Raw genomic sequence first — 22661 nt, 5'->3', positions numbered from 1 at the left:
CTCTCCTTCACTTGAGGTTTTGCCTTCACTACCTCCCCCTCTCTCTATCCGCTTGCATTCTGTCGACTTAATTTTATGAGAAGCTTGTGCTGAGCTTCTTTTTCTAATTTCTACCTCAACATCTTATCTGCCTTGCTCGAATCCGCAGAGCAGCGATCGACTTTGCGGAGAGGCGTCGGGATCACTTGGGCAGATAACGTACCGTGACTTGTTCGCGATACTCCCCCTAACCGATCTCTGCACCTTTGAATATTTGCTCTTGATCTATCCGTTTGCATTTGCTGTCATCTGAGCCACCATGTCTGCTTCACCGGACCGCAAGGCTGCTTCGCCCGCCGCCTCTCCCGAACCCGAAGTCCCCGAGCAAGTCGCAACCCCGGTTGCTGGTGACGGCAACGAGGGCGAGAACTTGGCTGAACCTACTGCTGAGGACAAGGAAGTCACGGAGAATGTTGATGATGAGCTACACGGCGAGGACGACGAAGTTGATGACGACAAGATTTCAGACGATGAGTCTATCCTGTCCGAGGTTGACGAGGCACAATTCGACAACTTCGACCCAGAGAATGTTGACGTCGAGGATCGCCCACAACTTGCTATTGATGAAGATAACTTGAAACTCATTGGTCGTCACAAGCGCAAGCGCACTGAGGATGGCGAAAGTCGTCCGCGCCGAAAGGAAGGTCGTCGCGAGAAGAAGAGCCGTCGAGCTGATGAGGGAGGCGACGAAGAAGGCTCTCGCCGACGCGATCGCAAGAAGCGCGAGGATAAGCCCGATACAGATGAGGAGGCTCTTGACCCGGAGACCCGTAGGTTCTGCTCTTACTGGCAACTGGCTTTCCATCTCACAACATTTGTACTAACTGGAATTCAATCATCAGGACGGCGTCGCGCCCTCGACCGTGCTATGGACGAGGCGATGAAGAAGCCGGCAAAGAGACGTTTCCGCAAGCAGGATGGCATCGTATGTGTTGCGTCTGGTGACACGCACTCACCTATGATTACTGACTGTACTATTAGGATCTGGAATCTATGGCAGATGCTGAAATCGAGGATATGCGCAAGCGCATGACCCACGCCGCGCAAATGGATGCGATCAACCGCCAAGAAGGCAAACCAGCTATGCACAAGCTCAAGCTCCTCCCCGAAGTCATCATGCTCCTCAATCGCAACCAGTACACCAGCGCCTTGGTCGACCCAGAGATTAACCTATTGGAAGCTGTTCGGTTCTTCCTCGAGCCTCTGGACGATGGGTCGATGCCCGCCTACAACATTCAGCGCGACTTACTGACCGCCATTACCAAGCTTCCTATCAACAAGGATGCTTTGATTGCCAGTGGTATTGGAAAAGTGGTTGTCTTCTACACCAAGAGCAAGCGCACCGAGCGTCGCATCAAGGAAATGGCAGAGAAGTTGCTGGCAGAGTGGACACGACCAATCCTCCAGCGCAGCGACGATTATTCGAAGCGGGTCTACCAAGAGGCTGATTATGATCCTACGTATGTTCACTGCTGCACCGCCGCCCTATCACCCACTAACACCCCTATAGGAAAGTTGTCAGGCGCGCTCCTCCCACCGCCGAGGAGCTCGAAGCCGAAGCCCGCGCCCGCGCGATGCTCCCTCCCCGTCTCCTCAACCGTGCTCGTGTCGATCGTACCAACGTCAGCTATACTGTGGTCCCGCGCCAGACAACTGTGCGCGAGGCTCAGTTTGCGCGCCCCTTGGGTTCCAGCGGCGAGGACCGTTTCCGCAAGATGCAAGCCCGCCAGGCTGCGGCACGCAAGGCGTCTCGTCGCTAGATTCGGCTGTAAATTCTTTTTCAAAATGGCATGGGCCAGTTCCATTATGTGAGATAATTTTGCGGTGTTTGGGCGTTTCGGGATCAATCGGGGATTGAATAGGGATCTGGGAGTGTGTCAACGTTCGCATTCCGAGTGGAATAAGCAAGAGACTTCGTCCATTGAAACTCCTATGGAAACGAATCAAAGTAAATCAAAGTAAAAATCCAATTAATTTTCAAATATGCCAGTGATCTATAGAGAAAAAGCCCAAAATCAAGTCGGCAAGCCAGTTCCGTGCAAGACCGAGTAATGGCCGGGGCGCAACGCCGGAAAAAGAGCAGATCCCGCGGCTCCCACGTCATGCGATCCGGCCTTTGGTTTTTTGGTTTTATATTGGACATTCCACCCTCTTCTTCCATTCCAATTTACAGAATACACTACTTTACACAATGAAGTTACTCACTAAAGAACAGGAAGAAGCCCACTACAGGTACTAAACCCTCACACCCTCCAACGACTATTGATCAGCCCATACTGACGAAACAAATCCCGAAAGGTCTGTCCTCAAAGGCGGCACAGTCGGCGGCCTCCTCGGTCTTGCCGGCGGCGTAGCAGGTGTCCTACTTGCGTCACGTCGCTACCACACAATCCGCAACCTAACGGTGCCCATGAAATCCTTCCTGGTGACATCCTCCGGTACTTTCACGGGTATCATCGCAGCCGACCACGCCTCACGCGAGTACGAGAACGAGCAGAACGCCGCATACCAATGGTACGAGAACCGTGAAGAGCGCCTCCGCGCCGAGGAGATGCGCGGTCTCAGCTTCACCGACCGCGCCGCTGCCTTCGCCCGCCGCGAGAAATACAAGATCATCACCGCCACCTGGGTTGCCTCGATGGTTGGCTCGTTCGCGCTGGTCAGTCGCATCCCCGGTCTTACCGGCCAGCAGAAGCTTGTCCAGGCCCGTGTCTATGCCCAGGGTCTGACGCTGGGTGTGTTGTGTGCTTCGGCTGCTTTTGAGATCTCGGACCAGCGTCGTGGTCGTGGATTGCTGGACTCGAAGAAGAAGGCCGCGGCCGCGGCTAAGGATAAGGTTGAGGATGTTTCTGATGAGCAGCCTGTCCACCAGGGTGCTAAGCCTAACGAGGGTGATCTCTGGAAGGATATGGTTGCTGCTGAGGAGGAGCGCTTGAGCTCCAAGCATCAGTCTCTCTATGATAATCAGAAGCAGCAGGCTGCTGGTGCTGAAGGGAAGGAGGAGAAGTCTGAGGAGAGTGATAACGAAAAGGACTCCAAGACGGAGACGAACGACACTGAGTCCAAGACCAAGAAGAGCTCCTAGATATAGCTCTCTTGCTTCTTGTTCATCCTCCATAACCGCCATTGATGAAGGTCAAGTGCAGACATCGCTGCTCACTTTCGTTCTACTTCCTCTCGAGAGCCTGGAATCTCTGTTGGATGACAATGATAGAAGGGAGGGGCCGATGAGATTGCTTGGCTTTCATCGCCCGTACATATCCTACGATTTCTTAAGCGTTTGTCTTCATGTTCATGTCTCAAGGGTCCTCCCAGTTTTGAAAAGTGACATTTGTTCTACTGTGTCCACGTGTACGATAATTCTATAAGCAGTGTCCTCTATATCTCCTCCACTCTCTAATGGAATTCCCAAAAAAACAAAAAAAGTTGGTTTTCGACGGTAATGACGTCATAGTAATATTCACGGGTATTTGCGGTCTAATGTAGCAGAAGATGGACATGAAAATGAAACGCCAAATCAATGATAAGAACCTATAGCCAGCGTTATTTCTTTGGTTGTCGACTTAGAAGGTTTCATCTTCCAGGTGCTCCATGCGGCGGATCACACTTGGACTTTGGTCGTCACCAAAGTCATCTGTAATGTCTCCAGCTCCAGCTGTAGCCAGCAAATCGGTCACGATGCGCTTAGAAGCCTCTCTTGCTAAAAGGCGACGGAAGTCAGTATCAGTATAGTATCAAAAGAGAACCAAGTGAACAAATCTTACCGGGCGTCCTCATCAACCGGCTCTGCGGGATGTGGAACTGCATTGTCTTGGGAGGACTCGGCCCAAGATCCTCATCGTCGTAATCCAGATCATCGTCGCTATCCCACATAGCCGATTTACCCGCAGACTTCTTAGCAGGTGTCAAAACACTCATGCCAGGCCTGGGAATACCGTGCATGCGATTGCTGCTAGTCCGTCGCTTGCGGTTCGTGCCGGGGGTGTCATTAATGCCTTTGATGGGGGACGAAAAAATCTCCGAGTGCAGCTGTGGTGCTTCCGGCTCCGGGCTGGAAATCGGGGAGTCCTCGTATCCATACTTGGAGGTAGACTCGGCTGGCTTTGGCGTGACAGTGAACTTTGGTCGAGTGTTCGTGCCGCCGCCCACATTGCGGAATCCCTTCCCGAGCGGCGTGGCTTGCACTCGGTATGTCTTGTCGAGCATTTGGTGCAGTACTGGGTCCGAAGTCTTCTGGTATCGACGGTCTTGGGTGGATGGCTGCGATGCGGGTGGGAGGAACGGTGAGGACATCGGGGTTGTGGCGGAGACGCCGCGTGGGAAGAAGGGTTGGCGGCCTGGAGTGGATGGGAGGGTCGAGGAGTCTGGGAGGTCGAATGGTGGTTCGGATTCGTTGACTTGTCTTCTTAGGTTCTCGTAAGAGGACGAATACTCCATTGAGGATGTTGTCATATCGTCCTCGGCCTGCTGGTGGTGGCCTGGAGCACGCGGAGTGCTGTGGGAAGAGATCGCGAGATCTGTTAGATCGAGGTCATCTGCCTGGTCGCGGCGGGGTGTTTCATGGTGCTGGTAAGAGGGCGTCTCGTGGGACGTGGTCTCGTCGAGGTTGGTGCTCTGGGTTATGTCGGTGGATTCTTCCTCCGTGGCTGTCGGGTCCTGCATCGTTTCTTCATCCGTGTTTCGTTCTTCATAGCCAGATAGAGATACGTTGGCGCTCGCTTCGAAGAATTGCTTCCAAAACTAAAGGGAGTCAACAAAGCTGTCTACAGCTGTATCTGGTGGCGCTGACCTTGGAACCTTCCCAGACATCTCGGGAATGCTCGGTATATTGCTCCACCAGAGGCAATATACTCGTAGTAACTATCCGATGAGCTTGGCTGAAATTGTGGTCGATCTCTGTATGAACATATGACGATGAGCGGTCTGCCGGACTGTTTTGTTTACTTTTTTTAACCTACCTTGCATTGTCAGGGTGATGGACTGCTCCAATTTCTCAAGCTCCTCGGTGAGGGACAACGGCCGTTGGGCCTGCGAAGGTTGGCGAGACATGATGATATCACTCAAGTTCAATTGTACAACAATCGAGTCAAGAGATGGGAGCTTGCAATCACGTCCATCACTTGGACGCGCGGGGAACTTTGCCCAAAGCGGTGTGTATTTAGGGCGGGTGATAAGGGCTTATCTGGTCACATGTGGTAATGTAAGGATAAGGTGCAGGCATCACCGTATCATCTTGTTCCGCTCCATGGACGACGGAGGTGAGTCTCGAAAAAGTTTGAAAGGAAAGACATAATTACAATATCCCGGTTCATTATGCCAGCACCACTTGCAAAAGGTATGGCCCTCTACTTCCCTGAACTTCTACGACTTCATCCCGGATCATCCGGGCGGTGTACTCGGCTTATCGGTTCCCCACTGCGTGCAGGATGAGGCTAACCTCTCATGCAGGACTCATCATTACTGTTTCTGTGCTTGTAGCGGCCGGAATTGCCGTGTACGAGTCACCGCAGTTTCAACAATGGGTGACTACCTCGCGGCGCAAGATTGCCGTGGCCCTGCACAACCTCGGCGATGAGATCCAACCTCAAGACATAGCGTTGAGGGAAGACATTTCTATGACTGAAGAGACTGGTGAGATTGCCGAAGAACGCAGACGGATTGCTCGTGCGGAGATCATGCGACGAGGGACGATCCTTGAGTCACGACGGAAGGCCAGCCAGCCCGGCCAGCCTCATAATAGCTTTGATACCCTGGTTGACAAAGAAGGCAACCTACTTAAACAAAAAGACCAAAAAGACCAAAAAGACCACGAATACGGCGTTCAGTCCAACGAAGAATTTACTGCTAACTCAACGGGAGTTGACCTGGGCACTTCGGAGCCCCTCCGCCGAGGCGGCAAGCAAATCGAGGCCGACTCTACGCCTGCGCTAGGTCGGAATCAGCTGCATGTTGACATTCCCTCGCCCGCTCCCTCGAATCATCCTTCGGAATCTATTATTCAATTCACGCCTGGGTCTGAAGCACCCGATGGGGATAGCCTCTTTGATCCATTCTCTCCCAAGTCTCCTTTGTCTGCCTCTGGCTCCAGCCACACAGAAGACCACCAGCAGGTATATTATGCGCACCGTGATATGCCAAGCAACAGAACCTATGAGCGTGATCACCTTGTTGAGCTAGATGATTTCGGCCAGGGGAGTGTTCAGTCTCACAATGATGTTTCAGCCGCCCCTTCTACAAGTGGAAGTTTTAGCCATGTCGGAGGATTTGAGGACGAAACGTCCGATGGCACTCTTAGTGACCTTGGTGGGCGTTCTGTTGGTGGCGTGGCTACTCCGGCATGGTCTGATGTGGGTAGCGTAATTAGCAACGAGGATGCTGGACATCATGAGTTACTCTGATGTACTCGGAACTTTACGGATAATGGTCAAGGATGAGTGGATGGGCTTTACTGGCTCGGGTATCTCCCTGGTATGGTATTCGGTGTTTGGCTTTAGGTTTCAGCTTGGTTGCAATTTGCGTTGGTGCGATACGAGGTACAAGGACTCTTTGTTTACTCGAAATAATAAGGGTCCATTAAACCTGCAATACTCCTAGAAGCACCGCCATATTGTACTAACTACTCTAGACGGATGCTTTACATATGACATGGCATTGCCAATTTGCACTGACCAGTGTTAAAGGAGTCAAAGCAAGGATCGGATATTACCTCTCACATTCAATCACCTGCGACATGGTTGACGCAATCGCGGAAGAGGGCATACATTCGTAGTAACCAAGCTAAGTGACGTCCACAACTTTCTATATATACCTCGGCCTACTTTCTACATATGTACATGTATGTCTCGGGGTCTGCTGATAATGGTCTACTGGGGTAATACCCCGCTTGACTGGTAAACATCCATGGATACATGGAGAGTTAAGGTGGAAATACGAGGCAATTAAGATATAAAAACGGTCAAACGGCCAACCACATGGGCGGACCGCATGGGAACATCCATGTTGTGACGTAACCACCCGGGCTAGGCCTGACGAGAACAACCTTAGGTATACGAGGTAGTTTATAGTATTATAGTATTATAATATTATAGTATAGAGGACGGGACTCCTCCACTCTGGTAATTCATTCCATCTTCAAAATTGCATTGGAATCATGGCTACATTCATCACACATAAAATCATGGGCACCGCCCTTCAAATTACCGAGAGGTATACAGACTTGCAAGCACGAGATGTGGGTGCCTTTGGAGTAATATGGTATATCTCCTCGTCGTATATTATATTCGTACTGTAAGACCACTAACAGCTAGAATCAGCTCGGCACATGATTCAATGGCTAACCGAACGGTTGCCATAAAGAAGATATGGAATCCCTTTGATAGCCCTGCCCGGGTCAAGCGCACATATCGTGAGATTCATTTGATGAAACATCTAAAACATGACAATGCATGTGTTGGAAAAGAAACCAAGTACGAACGTGAATACTAACCGCCAATAGTTGATCAACATGACAGATATCTTCATTTCACCAGCGGAAGATCTGTATGTGAACCACTCCTAGCTCCTCTATTTCCCAAATTGATTGATACTGAACATTTTGAAACAGTTATCTTGTAATGGACTGTTGCATGACAGACCTTCATCATCTGATCCAATCAAGGCCGGAGCCATTGGAAGGCGAGTTCATCCAGTTCTTCACCTACCAACTGCTGGTATGCCTACCCTAGTGATCTGGAAATGTCAGTGTAACTGACAATTTCAGCGAGGGCTAAAATTCATTCACTCTGCCGGTGTGATCCATCGTGATCTCAAACCCAGCAACATTTTGATAAAAGAAAACTGCGACTTGAAGATCTGTGACTTTGGTCTAGCGCGAGAACAAGATCACCAGATGACTGGCTATGACTCCACACGATACTACCGAGCTCCAGAGATCATGTTGACTTGGCAGAGATACAGCTTCGCGGTGGATATCTGGAGCACTGGTTGCATCCTGGCAGAGATGCTCCTACGGAAAGTTCTCTTACCAGGCAAAGACAATGTGCATCACTTCAAACTGATCACTGAGATATTTGGGATGCCACCTAAAGAGAATATGGAAACAGTTTACAGTGACATTGTACGAATCCTAAACGGCCGGGTTGGATATAGAAGGTAATATGCTGACTTCAAGTGATAGACGACGGAGTTTGTGAACTCTCTACCTGAAATAGAACCCAGATCACTTCGAGCTACGCTGGGAGATGTTGACCCTGAAGGTATGCATGTCTATTGGAATCTTCATTGCTATCAAGTGCTTCCTGATCTATCTACCTCCAATGACTACTGACTTTGCTAGCCGTTCATCTCTTGGATAAAATGCTTGATATAGACCCGCAAAAGAGAATCGCAGCGGCAGATGCCCTAACTCATACATACGTCTCGACCTATTCGGACTCTGACGATGAACCGGAGTGTGAGAAGCAAATTGATTGGTCTTCGTTAGATTCCGAAATGGCTACGGAACAATGGAAGACCAAAATGTATGTATCTTTCCAATCTGCGGTGTATTCGTTTGGACTTATCGTTCTCAGGTATTTCGAGATTTTGAACTATCACACTGGTTCCTACAACTGGGAAGACACGAACCCTAAAGCCCAGGGAAGATTTGAGGATTGGATGCGCAAGGAGATAACGGTGGGTACGTATTAGTTATGTTTAGGAAGCTATTTTTTATTCGTATGTATAAGAACGCATGAATTTATCATCTGCCCATAACCGTACGGCTATCGCTCCGCGTGTATACGTCGCCATCTGTTACCTGCCAAGTGCGAGAGGTATTAGATCTAATGTTTGGTGAGGCGCAACAACACCAGGTACGTGTGTTGGGTGCTTGGCACGATTATTGTAGCAAAGTTTTTGTCATTGTTTGAAGAAGCTAACTCACGAGGTAAGAATAACAGAAGACTTGATGATCCCAGACCTGCCCTGAAATCTCTCTCAATTGATCAGGTGAGAGGTCAATATTGTGTTCCGGGAGGATACGTTGCCGACAAAACAGTTCCGCGGATTGAATAGTCAAAGGTACTGGTGGGCTGACGGTAATCGTTGCGTCGGGTCGTTTTGGATCCCGGGATGTAGTGATAGACTGTCGGATGGTTGGAACGTAGCGGGGCCGCTGGCGTCGTAAGGAGCTAACGTCCAAACAAACAGTCTCAAACTTGATATTGGGTGTCTCTCGATTGATAGCCACGATGATTGCAAGTTTCACATTGCCCCTCGAATCCGTGAGCCACCATTCTGCATCTGCCTTCAACTTTTGATAGGACTCAGAGACCCCAACTTCGACCACAACGGTTGGCCATTTTGCATCGCGACCTGGAATAGGTTGCGTAGGGATCCATGACTCATCGGGCTCCTTTGAAGAGGGCCCACCTCGGACGGCTGCAGACCCCACCATGGTAATCGACCGATCCAGTGCCATATCGCGTAACACCTTTTGCACTTCCCAAAGTAGGTGGCGTGAAGCTACCTGATGAGCCCTAGTCACGAGCTTTATGATCATAGATCGAGTGTCGTAACTGAAAAACATATATCGAGCGGAGGTCGAAGAAATCTTTTCCGCAATAGTTGGTGGCACGTTTGTGAAATGCAGGTATTTTATCACCTTGATGGGAAGGTTCTGCTGCTCTCCTATTACCCCGTTCTCTGCTGGGGAAAGTGCCGGGGGCAGTAGATATTTCAGGGTCGTCACATATAATCTCAGCCTAGTGATCTGAAAATGTCAGTGTAACTGACAATTTCAGCGAGGGTACCGGATGGCACTCGCTGTCGACCCGATGGCTTCTTATGCGTCATCAGGTAGTTCTTGGAAGCACTTGACGTCGGAGTCCGAGTCATCGGACATATCATTTTAGGACAATATATACTACAATTCTTTATCTTAGATGGTCCAAACGATAAGCTTAATCATATATTAGGTTTACCTAGTTAATAATTAGGTACAATTTCCCTAGCCACCTCTAGGGCTACATAGAAAGGATATAGGGTCTAGGATAGCTTTGAAGAGACCTCGGAAGGGTTTCTAGTGGCCCTACTATATAAAGAGGCTTGTAACTACTAGGGATAGCTACTAATCGACATCTATACTACTACGATTCCTTTAGAAAGGGATGGACTGGGCTGAAAGGAATGAGAGAGAGGGAGCTATCTAGGTATAGATCCGGTGGAGTCTGTAATAGAGAGGCATACAGATCTCCAGTAGAGCAATAAAATTGTGGTCACGATCAGTGTAATAGATGATGATAAATCTAACTAACTTCCATGAAGCTGCGTCTATATAGCTTCATGAGACAAAGAAACAAAGGCATAAACCCGTATAAACCCTAAAAAGATCTAGTAGAAGTAAAGCAAAGGAAGATCTGTCACAAACTGCATGAAAGCACTGTCATTAATGCATCAAGATCCCATAGAATAGGTGCTGTCGCCGTGGATGCCTGCGCCCTCCAGCTACTTAACTCTGCCCTCGCCTATACCTCTAGTCCCCAAGGTCCGGCAAGTTCCGTGACCATCCTTCCGATACTTTGAATGTCGATACCAACCTACCAACAGGCTCGTCCGTGGACCATTGAGGCTTTTCCATGGAGATTGGTAAGTCGTAACATCTCCGCGGACTTCCAAAGATCTCGTCACGATGATCGTCGATGTCGGTACGTATCCATTAGACAACAGAAGTCTGCTGCGGATGCCTTGAGGTTTTCTAGAGGTGACAGGGCGAAAGCTCCGCCAGGCCCCACGCCCCTCGATGTGAGTGGCGGATGGAGTTCGAGATGCGTGCTCATCACGGCGCCTATTTGATTCAGGTACGAATTCAGGAATTTTAAGATCAGGAAACTTTCCATTCTTTTCGCTCAGATTGCAGCAGACGTCTTTGATTTGCAACTCCCAAGATTACTCAAATAATAGAAGCCAACAGCGGATTGTGAAACTGGCGATAAATTCAATTGGTACACAAGAAGTCCGAGTCAGACGGCCTCCTGGTCTTTAAGCGGATTGATGTAGGAAAGGGAATGAATGAGCTCGACGGTCAAACTCATGGATAATAAAACTATTATTTAATAAAGCTATTGTTTAATAAAGCTATTGTTTAATAAAGCTATTGTTTGTATGGCTGGCGACTGGAGAGGCTCGAAGTCAGCATCGAGTCGTCACGATCGCAGAATGGCCATCGTCTTAGCACAACATCCGATAGAAGAGGAAACAGACAGAAAGGAAAGGAAAGGAAGTGCGGGCAAAATCCGCAGAAACACCAGCATGAGCCGCGAAACGGGAATCAGAGACAAGGCGACGGTAAATGCGACTATCGATGTGAGGATGACCTCCTAAATCCGGCTGGAACCCGTTCTCTGGTGGGGAAAGTGCCGGGGGCAGCAGATATTTCAGGATCGTCACATATAATCTCGGCTCGCTGGACCTCTGATGGAAGCAGGAAGCCTCCTTTCATTCTTGGCCTGACGACCTTTTTAAGGGGCGGGTCTCTGTGATCTTCCTCTAGAAAGGCTCGGGAGTAGAGAGGGAACTCGAAGTTCTGGAAGCAGACAGCAAGGCAAGTTCGGTCAGAGATCTGCCCCAAACAAAGTGTAGCACTCGAAAGATCTGTGGGGCTATCTCCATCATATTCGGTTCTCCAGAGGATTGAGACACTTTGAGATAACGTCTCCTTGTCCCAGAGATATTCGGAGCCTTCTGCTAGAGCCTGCTGCGCCCTTCGTGATACACCGAAGCTAGTCCTCCTGATCAGGTTGCCCGTCATCACATTGAGTCCCATGACGAATAGGGGGTGACCATCGAGGACGTTGCGATATGATCCCCAGCCAACCACACGCGGTGTCCCATCAGGGCTGATAATCGACGGGAGGGATTTGCTAGGAGCTTCTGCTGTGATCAGGGAGAGGTCATGCAGGAAATCGGAAGGAAAAGCCAACAGGTTAGACGGTGTAGGGTCGTACGTAGTTGTTATAACTCCGATCTACCACGCGAACGTATTGAGAGTCAGTTATACTTATCGTCGGGGGTACGACAATAGAAAAGGCTTCTTAGTATACGTACCTTTCTAGAGTCCCCTGCTAGGAATACTATTTTGCCCAAGGGGGAATTGCTCGCTGATCCACGCATTGTCCCAAGGGCTGGTTCGTGAGAATCCTTTCCAGCGGGAGTAAACCTGGATAGCGTAGTTTTCATCCACGCGTACCAGTCAGCTAGGCGACGCAGACAAGAGCCATTGATGCGTCTCAGTTTCACGAAAGCATGGGTCGGGACCGTGATCACTTCTTGCCCATCAAGGAAACGTAGTTTTAGTCCGAGGGTGACACTCGTCTCCAGTGCGTCAGGTTTCGAAGCTATGGCCGCGCCTCCTGAAACTTCTGTCCTGGTCGGACTGTCTTCCATCACGTCGTACAACAGTCTCAGATTTCCGAACGTACAAGCCTCTCCATCCTGAGTCCACGACTTTTCCACGTCCGCCCGAGACTTGAACAGAATAACGATGAATCCGCTGATGAGAACTCGGGCACCGACAGCCAGAGGAAACATCTCTCGGATAACATGAAGGTCGTGCGATTGGAGGAATCTCCGTGGATTGAGAACTGCTTTGATAGGATCCGGTTGTGCTTTGAAACATCTCATCGTCATCGTCCGTGGAGATAAGCCAGCCGGGAGGAAGTGGATCTCTCGGCCTCCGGCATGGGTATGCGGGATGCCGAGAGGACCAGGAGCAACTAACCAGATAGACTTCTCGTCTGACTCTTTCGTGACCCAGACGCCGTCGACTGGGCCTAGCGAAGGGTGGTAGGTCCGAACCAAGTTCTCGTTCTGTGGCGTTATGATTGGTTCCATAGTGGCACGTGCAGTAGCAACCTCTTTACTTCCCCATTCAGATGAAGTTGTTCCTAGAAAATAATTAGCAACTTCTCGCACTGTAGAAAAACCGACCGAGATCATCCTCACTTGACACTTGGTCCATGGACCGCAGCAATCCCAGCCACTCAGCCGGAGGTTCCTCATGAGGGTCAGTTGAGTCATCCGGAACTGGAGGGTAGGGGAAGAGTCCTGAATCTCCAGCGTATATCCGTTGTCTCTTGGACCTTGGCGTCGCAACATGAGTGCTGGTCCTGATTACTGCTGGCATGATGAAGCAAAAGTTGTTCACAGTCCAGGAAGCGTGTGAGACGAAGAACGACACCAAATGAAGAGAGGTTAGAATGGGAATATTCAGCGTGTCCGGCCACTTGAATTTGATAACGTGGCCGGTTGGTACCAAGTACATGAAACTCGCAACCTTGAAATCTCCTTGGGACCAACCTTGGAAGCCTGTGGGACTAACGTAAGATTCACGGGGAACCTCGATGAGCTGAAAAAGTGATGAGGGCGTTTCCGAAATAGCATCGACGTGAAAAGAAAGTGCTGATTTTTGGCATCCGAAAATATATAGTCTTAGTAAATATTAGATCTGGTGGTTCCAACGGGTTGGAGTAATGAGTCATTCTTACCTTATCAATCGGATATTCCTTGGAAGGTGCTGCGTGAGGTACGGACAGGAAAGGTTAAGAGGATGGCAGTGGTGATTGTTCGTCGATGGGATGATAGTCACACTGTGCTAGGGAGCGAGAAAAGTGGAAGAAGAGATAAAAGAAGAAGAAAGAAGAGATGCCAAAGTGACATCTCCTACCTAGTGAAAAAGGAAGGAGCAGGAGAGAACTTAGGAGAAGCCGCTTTAAAAAGATGCTACTCCTTAGTATACAGATACGACTAGATATTTCCATCTGATCTAGCAGAGGCCAGAGGGAGAGAGAAAAAGGAAGAAGATAGATTCTCTAACTAGGTGAGGCAGGGCTAGCTAATATAGTTACTAATAAGTTAACTAGCTAGCAAACAAGTGACGTCTAACACCTAACAAACCAGGCATCAGCCTGCCTGCCATAGTTACCTAGTTAACTAACTAACACCATTGTGTTTTTAGTTCTGTACCTGCCCGGCATGGGCATACTCAGCCTTTTGTTCTTGGTCATGTTAGTTTTCTTGCTGCCTTCGCTGTTGCAGGAGGATTTCGGTTGGTCTTTAGTTTCTGGGAATTTCTATACTTGGATGTAATATATTCGGCTGCTTGTTCGACTGAGGCGTCGTTGCTCGTGTCTGTTAGTCTACTGATGTGCGGATCTGTATGTCCCTCTTGAATAGAAAGTGCACTACTATATAAATGCAAGGCTACTCATGTCTGCTATAGCTCGATACTCGAAGCTAAGAATGGTGATATGCAAGTAATAATAACCCCGTGGGGTATACACAAAAAAGATATAAGATAATGGATGGCACACACGAATAACATAATCTATAGAAACCCGTGGACATTCACAACCTTTAATTCTCCTTCTTCTTCTTCCTTTAACCATCTTCCTATTTCGCGTCTCCTATCTTCTAGAATTTGCGCAGCACGTTGACTATCAATCACTCCACGGTCTTCTATAAGCCCTCCCCATCCGTCGCCATCTAGCACTTTGCATGCCAGCTTCCTCTCGCTCTGCCTTTCAACTTCCTCTCACTTGATCACCTCGTTTGACATTCCACCCAACCCAACCCATTAAAACCCACTAATCCCACTATATCGTAAAACCACGAATTTCACATGACTACATAATTTATACAATTCTAGGTGGGTTTTTTTTCGGTATGTTATGCGCATAATCGGCCGGCCTATAGGCGGGTATTGTCGTAGTGGGAAGGAAATCAAGTACCTAGGCATCTCCGCAAGCCAAGTCTATTGAACTAACAATGTACTTTATTGCGGTACTAGGTACCCTTTGCAATGTGGGAGTGTGGGGAAATAGTAAGTACCTGGTACTTGTTGACCGGATAACCTGACCGACGAAATGAACCTCGGCAGTTTCGGGCTAAGCGGAGATCTTCTTCCCTTCTCTTCATACTTCTTTTAAGTCCTTGACTCCTCTTCATTCTGTTATTCAAAATTTCCATTTCTCTTTTAATCCTGTACAATCCGTAAGTTACTCTCTTTCCGCAGAATGTGCTATTTGGTTTTTACTCCCCTCGCCCCCAAAATCTCCGCGCGAAGCTTCCCCGCATCAACGAAAACTTCCATCCCAATAGCTACCATCTTGAATAAAACAAGTCGCATGAAGCAAGAAGAATCTAAAACTGACTTCTATACTTTGCTCAGTCTCTCCATATTCATACATCATGGCCGCAGATCGTTTAAGCTCGCTCCTGAGCCACCTCAAGCCCGGCGCCACCAACGGCCTCGCTGCTATGTAAGTACTCAGATGAGGTCATCTGTGTCTTATGAGTCTAACAAGCAAACGCAGTACACAGAAGAACCCTGACGATGTGGTCATCACCCTAGCAATCCGCACACCGCTGACCAAGGCGCGTAAGGGCGGGTTCAAGGACACAGAATTGGACTACATGATCTACGCCCTGCTGAAGGAGACCCTGGCCAAGTCACAGATTGACCCTGCTCTGATCGAGGATGTCTGTCTCGGAAACGTACGTTTAATCTCTTTTCTCCACCCCACAGATCTATAGATCCCATATTCTAACCCCGGCGGCAGGTCAACGAAGTCAAAGCCGCCTACATGGTCCGCGCCGCAGCTCTTGCCGCCGGCATCCCCCACACAGCCGGCGCCTCATCAGTGAACCGCTTCTGCTCATCCGGCCTGAAGGCTGTGCAGGATATCGCGAACCAGATCCAGCTGGGCGCCATCGACGTTGGTGTCGCTCTTGGCGCGGAGCTGATGTCCGCCTCTGGCGACCGGCTGGACAGGCCGTTCAACGAGGAGGTCCTGCGCAACCAGGAGGCCGCCGACTGCATGCAGCCTATGGGACAAACTTCTGAGAACGTCGGAAAGGACTTCGATATCCCCCGCGAACAGCAGGACCGATATGCCGCCGAGTCCTTCCGCCGTGCTGAGGCTGCTCAGAACAATGGCTGGCTCGATGACGAGATTGCCCCCATCGCTGTCAAGGTTAAGGACCCCAAAACTGGCGAGGTTAAGGAAGTCACTCTGTCCCGTGACGATGGTATCCGTCCCGGTACTACTTTCGAGTCGCTTTCCAAGATTCGCCCTGCTTTCCCTCAGTTCGGTGATAAGTCCACTGGTGGAAACTCCAGCCAGGTTACCGATGGTGCCGCGTCTGTTCTTCTCATGCGCCGCTCCAAGGCTATCGAGCTGAACCAGCCTATCCTTGCTAAGTTCTGTGGCGCTACCGTTGCCGGTGTGCCCCCTCGCGTGATGGGTATCGGCCCAACTGCTGCTATTCCTAAGCTGCTGAGCAAGTTCCAGCTTGACAAGAATGATATCGATATCTACGAGATCAACGAGGCTTTCGCCTCCATGGCGGTCTACTGTGTTAAGAACCTTGGTCTTGATCACGCCAAGGTCAACCCTCGTGGCGGTGCTATTGCCCTTGGTCACCCGCTCGGCGCAACAGGTGCGCGCCAGATCGCGACCATTCTGAGTGAGGCTCGCCGGACAAAGAGTAAGATTCTGGTCACTTCTATGTGTATTGGAACTGGACAGGGTATGGCTGGTCTCTTCGTCAACGAGCAACTGTAAATATACAGAGATTAGTTTAATTAGGCGACAAAATATATGATCCTCAAGTATAGGGATGAGTTAATTTCAATCGAAGGATATATATGTATGGTATCAAAGGCTATGTAGTTTAAAGCAAGAACTCGTAAATCATAAAAGAAGATAGATAGTGCACCAAATGAGTAGCCATGATATCACTTAGCATCATCTTGCTTCCCAGCCTGACTCTCTCTCTTCATCCTCTCCTCCGCAGCCCGCGCCATGATCTCCCTACGAGACAGCGTCCCGCCATCTCCACCCCGGCCTCCAGCCGAGTCGCCCTGCAATCCACCAAGGACAAACTCCCCTCCAGTCCACCCACACTCATCAACAAACTCCTCCCCTTGAGCGCTATCCCAATCACCAGGATTATAAAACTCCTGATTAGACAACTGATTCCCACCAGACTTCCAATCAGCACGGTCGACCTCCTTCTCGATCTGCGACGTCAAATCCCAAAAGTCACGGTCATGAGGCCCGAACACGCAATGCGCAAGCTCATGACACAGCGTCTTCCGAATAGTATGGTAATCACGGTATCCATCATAGGCGTCCGTTCGCAGACGCAACTCAATCACCTCGCCTTTATTCCGGTTCAGACCTAGCGTCCGTGACTCGCTCGTCGTGTGTTCCGCGGGATTCATCTCTGTCAAGAGCGGCACGGAGAACTTGTGTTTTGCCATTGCGGCGCGGATGCCTGGGTCGTCGCGGAGGCGTTTGAGGAAGTCCAGGGAGCGGTCTGGGTTTGGGAGGTAGGATAGTGGGAGGAGACGGTGGAAGGTGTAGTTGTTGCTTGAGGATGAGAGGGTGTGGATGCCGCCGCTGCGGCTGGAGGATGGAGTTTGCTTGTTGCGTCTTGCGGCGCTTAGTGCAGCAGCTCGTGCCTCTTGTCGTCGCTTCTCGCTGGCGGATTGTTCATGCAGATCGGCGATTGCCTTGGCGGGTGTGCCGAGGAGGGTGATTTTGAACTTTGGGGATGAGGGTTGGAGAATCGCGTCAAGGAGAGTTGGTGGGAACGGTGCTTTCTGCATTCCTGGCTTTGGGGCTATCAGGAGCTTTTGGTTCTCGATGGGGATGTTTAGGACGCGCTCTAGCTCGTTGGAGAGGTCTTGTAATGTTGCCGAGGCGGGGACTTGAATGATATGCGCGGTCCCATGGTGGTGGACGGTTAGCTCCTTAGGAGAGTCCATAGCGTGTGGTTATATAGGCAGTAGGGGAAGAGCTCGTGAGGAAAGAGCTCTTGAGTGAAGAACTCGCGACAAGAAGAAACTGCTTATATGGCCCGAATAGGCAGGCGCTGGCGAATTCGACCCGGTTCCACGGAGATAGGTTTGTCAGCACGGAGATAAGCCGAGTTTAGCACGTGACACGTACAGGATTCATGTGAAGTAATGCCTCAGGCAGTGAGGCAACCGCACATGCTCATATTGTCCACTGACATGGCTGTAGGAAGATTAAGGCTCCTGTCATTGGCATCCGAGGCTGCCTCTATCTATAGGACAATAATATCGGTTTAGAGAACAGTTTTCCCCGTCGGACCAGGAAGGTAGAATATCTTCAATCGCCGTTCCGGTGGCAACACCACATTTCCCTGACATCTTCTAGTGTAGCGAACAGTAACACGATCCCAAGTAGACGATCGGATAGCAACCATGCTTTTTACCTACCGCTGATCCCCCGTTCAAGCCGTGACGATGCCACGTCCTTCTAGAAACAGACAATTCCTTTGCGCATAAAACCGTGCGGTTTCATAGCACATAGGCAAACATTAGTAACGGTGACTGACGGATTCCAATAATTGGAACATCCATGCACCCATGGATGGTTCCACCGTCCATACATATCCCGAGGGAGATGAGACCAGGCAAACCGTCTACGGCAGAAAGAGGAAATTTACGTATACATCTCAATTAATGGCCTTATCACATTATGATCTTGTTTGGTGACTAGCTTGTGCGAACAACATCAGCAGCACCGCAGCTTCACCCGCCAATGGCTGGTCCCAGAAATGATGCGACTGAATCTGCTCCACAGCCACCCGATAGCAGGTCTCCAGCAATTCCACTTCTCGCGGCCGACAGTTCTCTTTCATCCGTAATCCCACCGCCATTGCCATGTACACATGAAACTTGGCCATGGAGACCGGGTATCCATCTCCGTGAGTGCCAGCTCGGTTCGAGGGTCCATCGATGATATCGAGGAAGATCTGGAACATGTCATGGCCAAGGGGATATCCCATTCCGGGGGTCTTTTGAAGGAAAATATCTAGAAGGGGCTGCATTTCCACGCTAGTCGGCATGCCACTGAGATTTTCTGTCTCGGGTGGCGAGAAGAAGCTGAAGTTCGGTGTTCTGATGTCTTCTCCCATATCGGCCATTGGGAAGTTGAGATTCGAGTGGTCCAGATCCAGATTGTACTCTGAGATTGACATCGATGACCGTCGCGAGCGGGGCGATTCTACAAAGTTGCCTGGTGATAGATGGGGGATAGGATCATGTCCGGGCGACGGACACATCGACATCGGGGGTGATAACGTCATCCCCATGTTCGGCGGCATTAAGCGTCCGTCAAACATTGGGGAGAGGGGACTCGGAGCTGCAGACATTGTCGACGACATGTAGGATGAGGACAATGGAGACATGTTATCGACAAAATCCACCACTTCGATCCGAGGGATGTCCAGCGTAGAGGGACTGCTATCGGGGAACAAGTGCCCAAATGATTCGGATCCAGAGTCGGCATATTTCGGCGGTTCCAGGTCAGTGAGCAAGTGGAGAGACGGCGGCGAGGGATGACGTGCTGAATGATTATCTCCTGGGTATGATACCGGCGGGTTTGGTACCCCGGTGCTCAGCTCAACAATGCGCGCTTCCAGCTGTTGTACGCGCTGCTCCAGTGCCGCCTGGCCCTCGCTGCTCTTTTGGGGTCGTACGCAATGCAGTGAGAAACGGCGACAAGTCGCACACGGCGTCTCCCCATCGCATCGAATCTTCCTTCTCCGACAACGCTCACAAGCGATGATGACGGGCTTCGCCCGCGAGGTCCACGACCCAGACGGGTTATCCCCCATGGTGCGACGGCGTTCAATCCTGGGGGGTATCCAGGTCCGGCACGTGTGAGACAGGTCTTCCATCATGGGCGAGCCAGCCACTCGCTTTCATGATTGACAGGTGGCCAGAGGAACAATCAAATGCCGTTAGAGACAGGGTAGAGATGTATGTCCGAGGGCAGAACATTAGCGATGACAGGTCCCTATTGGGGATGGCGATGGCAAAAGTAGCTCGGTCGAGAGACTAACTGCTGGTGGGAAAAAGAATTGCGCAGGCGTTCCCAGCCGACCGCGAGGGTGATTTTGCTTGGCTTAGACGTCAAAAGTCAAAATATTTAACTTTTTCTCGACGGGGTACCCCCGCAGTAGTGAGTGAGTCCCAAGAGCACTGCCACGCTCTATCTGTTACCCCTCTGGGCATGGGTACAGAGAACGGGGACCGACTCCGCTCGCAGGGCGATCTGTGCCGGGTTGAAGCTTGTCATGCGTATCTCTCATGATGTCTGAAGAGAAGGGGAGAGAGACCGTGGAGGTGCATCATACCCTGGTTGGGAATCTAGTCTGTTACCAAGTAGAGCGGGGAAGCGGGGAGAAGGAATGTAAACGCGGGAAGGGGATGCCACGCCGAATCGAGGGCGTGGGGGGGCGGCAACTTGTAAAGGAGAGGAGAATTAGATAACAAACAAAGAGATATGGAGACGAGGGAAGAGACGATGCAGATTCAATCGTAAAGTATCCATGGATGGATGTAGTACAGTAAGATAGGAATATGGATTAGGGCTTAGGGCTAGGGCTACTCTCACTAGATACTCTAGGCCCTCAAGGCATCCACGTTTGGACGCCTCGACTATTTACCAGGATCCTCCCTAGATCCTCTCCACATGAGCTGTCGTCATTCCCCCCTTTGCAACTTCTGTCTCTTCCTTCACTGCCCATTCCGCATCTCTGGGCACGGGCTGAGCCCCGAACAACTCCTCCATCTCCTCCAGGGACTTCCCCTTGGTCTCAGGGATAAACCACCACGCCCAAAAGCCCATGCACACCATCAACGCGGCAAAGAAGAAATATGTCCCGTATCCCAGCGAGGTGATCATATATGGTGTAGTGCGGCTGATAATAAACGACCACAGCCACTGATTCGCCGTAGTCAGCGCCACACAGAGCATGCGGATGTCAATTGGGAAAACTTCGGAGCAGATCACCCAGGTGATGCCCTGCCAGGTGGCACAATAAATCAACCCGTACAGATAGACACAGACCATGGCGATGTAACTCCATGCATTGCGTGCCGTGTCGCCACGGGCTGCTGCGCCTTCGGGGTCCGCCCGGAAGACGTAGCCCCCGATGTACCACATGGGCAGACTGCCGACGAAGGCGCCCCAGATCAGCCCGCTGCGGCGTCCCACTTTCTCGACCAGCCAGACGCTGAAGATGATCATTCCCAAGGTTTTGGCTACCCCGTAAAACCCTGTCGCAAATAGTTTCGTATCTGTACCTGTTATTCCCAGGGTTTCAAAGATTCGGGGCGAGTAGCTGTGGCAGTGTTAGCGGTGCATGCATGGCCCAAAAGCAAGGGAAGCGGCTCTTACTATGTGATGATATTGACACCGGTCAGGTTCTGGAACGCCATCAGCAGAAGGCCAATGCCGATCCGGTTGCGGGTGCCTTTCTGCCACAGTCGATGGACGTAATCCCAGAAACCATGCGTGGTTCCTGCGGCAGGGGCTCCTATCTGGATCTGCTCGCGGATTTGCTGCATCTCATCCACAATCATGGGATGATCGGCAGGAAGCTTTCGGATCCAGATGAGGCTGCGCTCGGCTTCCTCCCATCGGTCTTGCTTTGCATACCACCGGGGGGGTCTCCGGACACCAGAAGATCCCCAGGAGCAGCAAACCACCAGGCAGCAGCTGTAGACCGAGAGGAACCTGCCACTGCGCCATCTTCTCTTGGGGGATGGTGCGATTGACGATATAGTTGATCCAGAAACCCCACATACCGCCCCCCTGGGAACAGATCTCAAAGATGCCGACCAGACGACCGCGAATTGAGGGAGGTGACTAGATGAGGCTTTATTAGATCCGTCACTATTCCATCTGGTGCGCAGCTAACATACTGTTTCTGCGATGTATACGGGAACCTGTAGGGACACGGAGCCAATGCCAAACCCAGCGATGGCCCGCCCGGCATAGATCATGCCCAGGTGGCCTGAAGCAGCGGTCTTGTTTATCCCTTATGTATTAGCCATTGACAACAATTTTTTAGTGACTAGTGGTTCAAAGGGGTCTCACCATCAGACTTCCTCCCACGCAGAAGATGGAAATGGCCAACACAATGGCCATCTTGCGCCCAAACCGCTCGGCCAAGGGAAAGGTGAGCAGAGACCCGAAGAAACAACCAGCCTGGAAGGTCGACACGATGTTTCCTTCCAGGGTGTCAGTCTCCAGGTCGGAGACACGCTCCATACCAAAGTCACGGCGAAAGGGCTCCAAGGCCATGGTACCTCCGATGACACTAGTATCGTAACCCACTACCGCACCCATCACATTAACCATTCGCCCTCAAGGACATGCTCGGAGTGAAGTGGACATACTGGCAATGGCCCCCATACTCACGACTAGGGCGATGAGATGCACGCGCCAGTTGCGCACCTCAGGTGGATCGTTGCTATTGTCGGCATGCAGATTGAACCCCATGGTGGGCTATGCTGGTCACGATTCAGACAGGGAAAAAGGACAAGACAAGGCTTGCATTGTTTGGCAAGGGAAAATGTGGAGACGCCGGGGCTTTTCTATCGGATGCACCCCGCGATTTCACCCCAGAGCACGGCCGTTATCGCGGACAAGATGCCTCACGACGGAGTCTTCCCCGCGTTGGTAAGTAAATCCCCCCGCAAGCCACATACCTTTGTGCTGGTTCTAGCCAGCGATGGTGAATCCCCTCTGGATTAGCTC

The 22661-nt window shown here is 50.7% G+C and overlaps 11 protein-coding genes across 11 annotated transcripts; 5 read left to right on the top strand and 6 right to left on the bottom strand.

Moving 5' to 3' along the window:
* Positions 1-298: 298 nt before the first annotated feature.
* On the top strand, positions 299-1799 carry N7489_008703 (transcription factor SPN1; the record flags this gene model as incomplete). Its single annotated transcript, XM_056714453.1, has 4 exons — positions 299-809; positions 882-964; positions 1021-1499; positions 1550-1799. 4 exons carry the CDS (start codon positions 299-301, stop codon positions 1797-1799), a joined length of 1323 nt encoding a protein of 440 aa, XP_056562075.1.
* A 431-nt stretch (positions 1800-2230) lies between these two features.
* N7489_008702 (HIG1 domain-containing protein) lies at positions 2231-3124 on the top strand (the record flags this gene model as incomplete). The annotated part of the gene is made up of 2 exons (XM_056714452.1): positions 2231-2271; positions 2338-3124. 2 exons carry the CDS (start codon positions 2231-2233, stop codon positions 3122-3124), a joined length of 828 nt encoding a protein of 275 aa, XP_056562074.1.
* Positions 3125-3602: 478 nt separating this feature from the next.
* On the bottom strand, positions 3603-5088 carry N7489_008701 (DASH complex subunit ASK1; the record flags this gene model as incomplete). The annotated part of the gene is made up of 4 exons (XM_056714451.1): positions 3603-3739; positions 3804-4779; positions 4829-4935; positions 4998-5088. 4 exons carry the CDS (start codon positions 5086-5088, stop codon positions 3603-3605), a joined length of 1311 nt encoding a protein of 436 aa, XP_056562073.1.
* Positions 5089-5284: 196 nt separating this feature from the next.
* N7489_008700 (uncharacterized protein) lies at positions 5285-6437 on the top strand (the record flags this gene model as incomplete). The annotated part of the gene is made up of 2 exons (XM_056714450.1): positions 5285-5297; positions 5488-6437. The coding sequence occupies 2 exons, from the start codon at positions 5285-5287 to the stop codon at positions 6435-6437; spliced, it is 963 nt and encodes a 320-aa protein (XP_056562072.1).
* Positions 6438-7189: 752 nt separating this feature from the next.
* Positions 7190-8727, top strand: N7489_008699 (uncharacterized protein; the record flags this gene model as incomplete). Its single annotated transcript, XM_056714449.1, has 8 exons — positions 7190-7293; positions 7353-7482; positions 7535-7578; positions 7643-7748; positions 7799-8155; positions 8216-8294; positions 8375-8558; positions 8610-8727. 8 exons carry the CDS (start codon positions 7190-7192, stop codon positions 8725-8727), a joined length of 1122 nt encoding a protein of 373 aa, XP_056562071.1.
* Positions 8728-8953: 226 nt separating this feature from the next.
* On the bottom strand, positions 8954-9927 carry N7489_008698 (uncharacterized protein; the record flags this gene model as incomplete). The annotated part of the gene is made up of 2 exons (XM_056714448.1): positions 8954-9790; positions 9814-9927. The coding sequence occupies 2 exons, from the start codon at positions 9925-9927 to the stop codon at positions 8954-8956; spliced, it is 951 nt and encodes a 316-aa protein (XP_056562070.1).
* Positions 9928-11374: 1447 nt separating this feature from the next.
* N7489_008697 (uncharacterized protein) lies at positions 11375-13201 on the bottom strand (the record flags this gene model as incomplete). The annotated part of the gene is made up of 3 exons (XM_056714447.1): positions 11375-12043; positions 12124-12962; positions 13006-13201. The coding sequence occupies 3 exons, from the start codon at positions 13199-13201 to the stop codon at positions 11375-11377; spliced, it is 1704 nt and encodes a 567-aa protein (XP_056562069.1).
* Positions 13202-15264: 2063 nt separating this feature from the next.
* kat1 (putative 3-ketoacyl-CoA ketothiolase (Kat1)) lies at positions 15265-16640 on the top strand (the record flags this gene model as incomplete). Its single annotated transcript, XM_056714446.1, has 3 exons — positions 15265-15335; positions 15390-15570; positions 15636-16640. The coding sequence occupies 3 exons, from the start codon at positions 15265-15267 to the stop codon at positions 16638-16640; spliced, it is 1257 nt and encodes a 418-aa protein (XP_056562068.1).
* Positions 16641-16813: 173 nt separating this feature from the next.
* N7489_008695 (putative zinc metalloproteinase) lies at positions 16814-17848 on the bottom strand (the record flags this gene model as incomplete). The annotated part of the gene is made up of 1 exon (XM_056714445.1): positions 16814-17848. The coding sequence occupies one exon, from the start codon at positions 17846-17848 to the stop codon at positions 16814-16816; it is 1035 nt and encodes a 344-aa protein (XP_056562067.1).
* Positions 17849-18585: 737 nt separating this feature from the next.
* Positions 18586-19728, bottom strand: N7489_008694 (Zn(II)2Cys6 transcription factor domain-containing protein; the record flags this gene model as incomplete). The annotated part of the gene is made up of 1 exon (XM_056714444.1): positions 18586-19728. One exon carries the CDS (start codon positions 19726-19728, stop codon positions 18586-18588), a length of 1143 nt encoding a protein of 380 aa, XP_056562066.1.
* An 845-nt stretch (positions 19729-20573) lies between these two features.
* On the bottom strand, positions 20574-22403 carry N7489_008693 (uncharacterized protein; the record flags this gene model as incomplete). Its single annotated transcript, XM_056714443.1, is given in 6 exon segments — positions 20574-21240; positions 21297-21547; positions 21558-21767; positions 21824-21928; positions 21999-22267; positions 22301-22403. 6 exon segments carry the CDS (start codon positions 22401-22403, stop codon positions 20574-20576), a joined length of 1605 nt encoding a protein of 534 aa, XP_056562065.1.
* Between the last annotated feature and the right edge of the window lie 258 nt (positions 22404-22661).

Source organism: Penicillium chrysogenum (genome assembly GCF_028827035.1).
Source record: "Penicillium chrysogenum strain IBT 35668 chromosome Unknown utg000005l_segment0_segment0, whole genome shotgun sequence".
NCBI lineage: Eukaryota > Fungi > Ascomycota > Eurotiomycetes > Eurotiales > Aspergillaceae > Penicillium > Penicillium chrysogenum.
The sequence above is the reverse complement of the archived record's forward strand: the minus strand, read 5'-3'. Positions and strand labels throughout refer to the sequence as shown.